This window comes from Castanea sativa, chromosome 1 (genome assembly GCF_040712315.1).
Source record: "Castanea sativa cultivar Marrone di Chiusa Pesio chromosome 1, ASM4071231v1".
Lineage (NCBI taxonomy): Eukaryota > Viridiplantae > Streptophyta > Magnoliopsida > Fagales > Fagaceae > Castanea > Castanea sativa.
In genome coordinates this window covers 3,600,606-3,607,547 of record NC_134013.1, presented here as the reverse complement: position 1 = coordinate 3,607,547, position 6,942 = coordinate 3,600,606, and the positions used below count along the sequence as shown (strand labels likewise).

At 38.8% G+C, this 6,942-nt stretch overlaps 1 protein-coding gene across 1 annotated transcript; it reads right to left on the bottom strand.

The window, feature by feature from the left end:
- Positions 1-4,625: 4,625 nt before the first annotated feature.
- On the bottom strand, positions 4,626-6,565 carry LOC142610764 (F-box protein At1g47056-like). Its single transcript, XM_075782695.1, has one exon. It carries the CDS (start codon positions 6,390-6,392, stop codon positions 4,740-4,742), a length of 1,653 nt encoding a protein of 550 aa, XP_075638810.1. The 5' UTR covers positions 6,393-6,565; the 3' UTR covers positions 4,626-4,739.
- Between the last annotated feature and the right edge of the window lie 377 nt (positions 6,566-6,942).

Genomic DNA, 6,942 nt, shown 5'->3' with positions numbered 1-6,942 from the left:
ATCAATATCATTTTCTTTTTAGAATGAAAACTACTCATTTAATTAATCAAAATGCTAGATCAGCCTAAAAAACATGAGAAATGTCTAGTGGTATATCTTTCATCCAAACAATCAAATTGAGCAAATTAAAAGCCCGTCTAGCCAAAACATGAGCTACATGGGCGAAACTAATGCAATTAGAAAGAGAAACTAAAAATTTAACATGTTGAATCAAATGCCCATCTAATGCTAGAGATGGTTCTGAACTAGTAAGCTCCTTGAAAATAATGTCCAAGTCACCTTCGAAAGTAGCAGAAATGATACAGATCTCCAAAGCAAACTCGGCTGCTTTTCTGGCTGCTAACGCTTCTACCTGTGCCACTGTTGCTGGGAGAGGAATATCAATATCATTTTCTTTACCATAACCTAATAAAATTGCAAGTTATTACATGTAGACTACAAACAAAATAAACGGTGATTTATCTGTATGAATTTGGTTGTACATAGTTGAGAGCTGATTGGTTGGGAACTATGGGCCTATGGCCAGAGCCCCGGATCTAAAACTGGGCCTACTGAAATCTACAACCTATACGACTACACCCTTAAACCATGGCTTTGTGGTCTATCTCTATTGGACCCGCAGATAATATACATGGCATGGGAGACTGGGACTCTCTTCTTTTCATGATTTGCCTCTGCCAATCTGCTTCAATTTGGCAACCCTGACAGTTCTCTGGCTTGATAATTAAGTATGATTTTGAAATTTTTGATCCATGCAATTAAGCCATTTGCCATGATACTCTTCCTTTATTTTATTTTTTTCCCTTTTTTGTTTCTTCTTACTTTATATATTATAAGACTCTGTTTAAATATTGCTTATTTATTAAAAATTAAAAATTTATTGTTAAAAATATTATAGCAAAATAATTTTTAAATATGTAAACAATATCATAGGACATAAAAATGCATTAGTATGCGCAAACAGTTCCGTGAGACCCAGCCAAAAACACAAAGGCTGAATAATTTGGGCCGAACTGCAATCCATAACGCTAGTCATTTCTAAAGCTTTACTCATAGTTGGACAGCTTTTGCTCTTACTGGTTACAGTTCATTCGTGTTTCTTTGGTTTTCCTATTTCTTTCTTTTCTAGTAAGCAAAGCCATTCACCATTCCCCAGGGAAGTGCATAGGGCGTGGTCGCATAAGGACCAATGAAACTGTTGGTCATTCAGATACACACAAAGGAAATGGATTGGTCATAACTCATAAACAATAGGGTGTGGTCAATAATCAATATACCCGTGCAATACAAGTTAGGCTGCTTCTGTCTGTGACTTCTGTCTAATGTCTAATATGTACGCGAGCTGCCCGCTCATCCACGCTTGCTTTGTGGCCAAATCTATAGCAAATTTTGACTAATCACCATGCTAGTGGTATTATGATTCGGTAATCCGATTTTAAAAACATGTTTACTTCTAACTTCTTCAGGAATCTCTATCTAATAGTCAAGGCGACAAAAAATTAGAAAGTAAAATGCCAATTCAGCCAGTGACTTTTTAGAAAAAGTAGAAATTACACGTCAATACTCTCAGAGAGTACACGTGAAAAAAGTAACACATACTAAAATGCTTGAGCTGTAGAGCAGAAAAGAAAAATGATTGACCAAAGCCAAAATATAAAAATGTAAAAAAATTGCAATATTGTTCCCAAATCATAAAATACGTTTTAAACTAGAAATTCAGAGCACAAGATTCTAAACTAGATTTCTGAGGGGAAAAAAATAGGATATTAAACCGGATTTACTCTTGCACATGGCGTTTGATGATGATTATGTGGATTTCAAGCTTATTGCGTGCTCGAATAAAGAACATATTATGGGATAAGTTCAAAACACAGCAAAAGCCAATTGTAATAATAGTCGTGTTCATGTAGGCCACACACACCATCATTAATGAGATATGCTAGGCTGCTATGACTCGGTCTGATCCTGTTGAACGGTCTCTAGACAACATGTCCAAATCTTTGCTCTAGGTCGTGGGTTATCATAGGCTACTTTTACAAAAGATGTCAAAATTTTATGCAGAGCCCAGCAAAAAGTTCTGACTGCATAAACTTCAGAATCACCACACGCGCACAGTGGGATCAAATTATGGACATGCTTCAAAGGCTGTAGCCTTGTGGGGAGTTTGTGCGTGTGTGAAAGAGTGCGATATCTTGAATAAAGATATGAACAAGATATTGTAGACCTGAACAAGATATTTGAACAGGATATTGTAGACCTGTTTATTGAACAAGATATTATAGACCTGTTTATTGAACAAGATATTTTAGATCTGAACAATTAAATTCTCTAGATTGCAAAGAAAACATATCTCAAAGCTGCAAATCAAGCCTTAATTAAAATACAACAGTAATCTTTTTATTTCTTCATAATTAGATTTGAAAATATAATCAGGTATAGATATCCCAGCCTCCATAGCAGCCATCATTGTCACACATAACTTCACATACACACATAAACATTACTCAAGGAGTATGTTTGTGCGTGTAGAGAGAGAGACAGAGTACCAAAAGTGAAATTAAACCCTCTCCCATCCTTAAGAAATATGAATTCAACCCAATTATTGATTTCCCCAAAAACATCATCATCATCATCATTGCTGCAATCAAAAACAATTACTTGACACCTTAGAGACAAAATTTTACTCAAATGTGATCAATTTAAGCTTCCAATATACTTCAACTTCAACAAGAAGATTTCAAAGAACAGTAACATACAAACAGAGATCATAATGCTTAATTAACATGTTAAGCACCTTTCGTAATATAAAAAGACCATTAAAATGCACAAACAAACACATGCCCCTCTCCCATCCTAAGAAATATGAGTTCAACCCAATTATTGATTCCCCAAAAACATCATCATCATCATTGCTGCAATCAAAAACAATTACTTGAAACCTTGAGACAAAATTTTACTCAAATGTGATCAAGTTAAGCTTCCAATATACTTCAACTTCAACAAGAAGATTTCAAAGAACAGTAACATACAAACATAGATCATAATGCTTAATTAAAATGTTAAGCACCTTTACCTAATATAAAGACCATTAATATGCACAAACAGACACATGCACATGAACATTAACAACCTTTTCTAAATTCTCATTTTCAGCTGAAGTAATCACAACGAGCAGGCCAATCAATCCTAGTATTTATAAACACAGCAACTCACACCAAATGTGCCCTTAGATTGACGATGAAGCCCATCAAAAAGTTGAAGCCAGAAGCCATTGCATACCTGAGACTCACAATGACTGGCCGTTAGTCATTAGCTGCTCCCTTGGCAAACTTCTTAGTTCTTACGCCATGCATATCCTCTTCATAGCTACCTCTTAGGCCCATTGGCAATACTCAAACAAGCCTTCTGACTATTTTGTCATATGGTAGAAGTTTCATGACTTTCTGTGCCTCACCGGACCTGTAAGCTAGATGGATCAAACCCCACCAGGCCACCAAGGTCTTCAACCTCAAGAAATCATAATGTCTTTGACATGTACCTACTGACCACAGAAAAGGAGAGAAAGACTGGGAGAAAGGGAGAGTAGATATCAACCACATGGTACACAATCAATATCAATAACTAAATAGTTTCAATTACTGAAAACTTCATCTGATCATATTACTGGAGAGCATAGAAACAGAATCAGTTCTGGGACTTCGATACAAAAGTTTGGCTACTCAACCTAGATTGTTCAATAGACATCCAATTTGGTAGTAATTAAAGATTTACAAAAAAAGCTAATGGTTGATTTTACATTCCCAACTAGATGCATGGAGACGCTACGCCAGAAGCTGTCAATATCTTCAAGGATGTAATGCATGAGAGTTTGTACGTGTGTGTGTGTGTGTGAGAGAGAGAGAGAGACTCTCCGTTTATCCAACCAAAAGGAAATAACAAGTTTAAGGATCGAAAAAGGATGAGTACTCGATATTTGCAGATTAAATAATAAAAAAGTATGACTATCCAATTGACTTTACAAGACTCATCTCCTATAAACATGATCCAACCATATCCATTGCACTGGTCAAATTTCCTAAACATCATTGTTTCTAACCAAATAAAAACCAATAATTTCAAAGCACACAACCAGAAACCACAAATAATTTCTGGAACAAAGCAAAACATGGATTGAAAGAACATCAAAATTCAAACCAACAATTCAGTAGCAGACTGCACATTAAATGGTATTAATAGTTTGTCTGAACTTTTCATCCTACCATCCCATTCATTTAAATTTAGGAAATAGCTGTGCTTTTATCATCTACTAATCAATAAATCATTTTTTTTTCAATGGAATAAAAAAAAATCACAATCCTAAAAAAACCCTCTCTAGATACCAAATGAACATATATGAATAATTAGACACCAGAAGAAGTTTCAAACTTTTTTCTTACAACCAAATGCAAAAGAATCAAAAAATATTAATCCCCAGGTACTCTTTGCAGACTAGAATTGTATAGATCATTTAATAGTAAATAAAAAATAAATAAAAAAACACAAACTCAAATAAAAAGAGAAGTGAGAAAAGCATGATTACCAATTGCAACAGTGAAGATTCAATTCAAAAAAAAAAAAAAGCGAAATAAACAGAACACACAGAAATTTTAATTAAATACATTAAAATAAAAGAGAGAAAGACACAATCAGATCATACAACACAAAACAATGTAAAATAGACCAGGAGACATCAATCTAAACTACCCCCGAGCATTGCTGTTAGCACTTGACCACCTTCTCAAAGTACAAGCCAAACTCCTCCCACTCAATAGCCCTAATCTCCACTTCATCGAGCTCGAACGGCTCGTACTTCCCGCCATATTATTACTCGCCGCCGCGACAGCAGCTGCAGCCATTTGGCTAGGCACTGCAGGGGGCGGGGGGAATTCGGCCACGCCGCCGCCGCCGCCGCCGCCACCGTTTTCTTGTGCTCCGTCACTTGCACTCGCATCCTGCTGCTCAGTCTCACCATTGTCCAAATTCACAGCGAGTGATTCCCTATTGTTTTTCAACCATTCAGCGCCTTCCATAGTTACTGCTCTACATTTCTTGAGCTTCACTTTCACCAAACTAGGGCAGCCATTGGCTAAGGCTTCGAGGCCTTGATTGGAGACAGGGCAGCTCTTTATACAAAGCTTCTTCAACGCGATACATTTCGCCGCAATGCACGAAATCTCGGGGTCACCAACGGTATCGCTTCCGCATAAAGCTAGGCGCTCTAGATTCTTGCAATTCGTAGCTAGAGATTCCAAGCTTTGCTTCGTTGGATTCACACCGATGAGAACCAATTCCTGAAGATTACCACAGTTTTTCGATACCGCGATTAAGCCATCGTCTCCGATTCGATTCGCCTTCCAACCATCAATGTGAAGCTTCCGCAAGTGCTTGCAACGTTCGGAGAGCGATAAGAGTCCGATGTTTGTGCACTCAGGCGTTTTCACGAGGTGAAGAATTTCCAGATCTGAACAGTTCGAGATCGCCAAAAGACCGACATCGCTGACTTGAAGACGCTCGAGGTGGATTTCGATTAAGCTCGTAACGTGTTCTGTGACCGATTGAAGAAGCTTATCCCAATCGCCGGAGCACCGATATAGCTTCAAAGTTTTCAAGTTTTTTGCTCCTGTAATTAGGGGACCGAAACACTGACCGTTATAGAGTTCCTTCAAGCAAATCGTTTTCAGAGACGAAGCCGCCGCGCCGGGACCGATCGGCTCAGCCGCGGCTCCGTCGGTGATGCCACGTAAGCGTTTGACGGAGAGTTCTTCAAGAGACGAACAGTTTTCGAGCACGGCGTTCATGCCTTTAGCTCCGAAAGTACAGGATCCACACGAGAGCTTCTTCAAGCCCTTGCAGTTCTTCGCAAAGGCTTCCATCCCCGCGTCGGTCAAATCGCGACACGCGCGGAGCTTGAGGCGCGTGAGGTTCCGGCACTTGTCCGAGATCAGCACGAGCCCGTCGTCGCAAATACTCGAGGATCTACGGTCGCATTTCAAAGCGAGCTTCGTCACGGAATCGAACCGCGAAAACAGAGAATCTATATCCTTGTAGAGTTCCGACTTTGCGTTGAGAGAAAGCCGGTGACGACTCTGGCCTTCGATCCGCAACCACCGGTGACAAACCAGAGAGCAGCGTTTCCGTTCGCCGGAGTTCAGAGACTGAAATATACAAGCCAAGCACTCATCAGGCAGCTCGGAGATATAGTCAGGATCGCCACCGTCGATAATCTCGTAGTCGTCGTTATCTTCGGGAGGTTGCATCGGGGAGATCAGGGCCGTCGATTTCGACTTAGATCGATGGCTATGATTGATTTCACGGCGGCTGGAATTGGCAGCCGTCGAAGTTGACTGGCCCATCCAGAATAAATTGGACGGTTGAGATTTTAAGCTATGAGATTACGACACCATTGTGAAGCTCGGAGCCACTCATAGAAGAAGATCAATTTTTTTTTTTTTTTTTTTTTGGGTGTTCTCTTCGTTCTGAGACGGACTTGAAATTAGATTTCAATTTGGTTTTTGTGGAGTTCGTTGCTGCTGTTTTTGTTACTTTTTTTTTTTTTTAGCTTTTGAATTGAATAGTCACGGTGGACCCAATGTAGAAATTAAAGATTAGAATATTCTAAATGGGGAGAGAAGATAAGGTATAGGCGTCCTCATGTTTGTTACCATGAGCTTAAGCACATTTCTTGCTTTTGTTTTTTGTATTTTTTTCCTTTTTCTAGCGTGATTGATTTCTGTTCGAAAATTCAAATCGCCTGGGTTCGTTTGATAACCTAATATGTGGGTCCCAGAAACAGATGTTTCAACCACTTTGGGCTTGTGGAAAATAGGAAAACTACTTTAACTCGTGAGTCATGAGTGCGATTGGTGTATGATAATTTTATGGAAAATTAAAAAAAGTTATCAA

Coding starts and splice junctions, on each gene's coding strand:
- LOC142610764 (XM_075782695.1), bottom strand. CDS start 6,392: ATGGGCCAGTCAACTTCGACGGCTGCCAATTCCAGCCGCCGTGAAATC.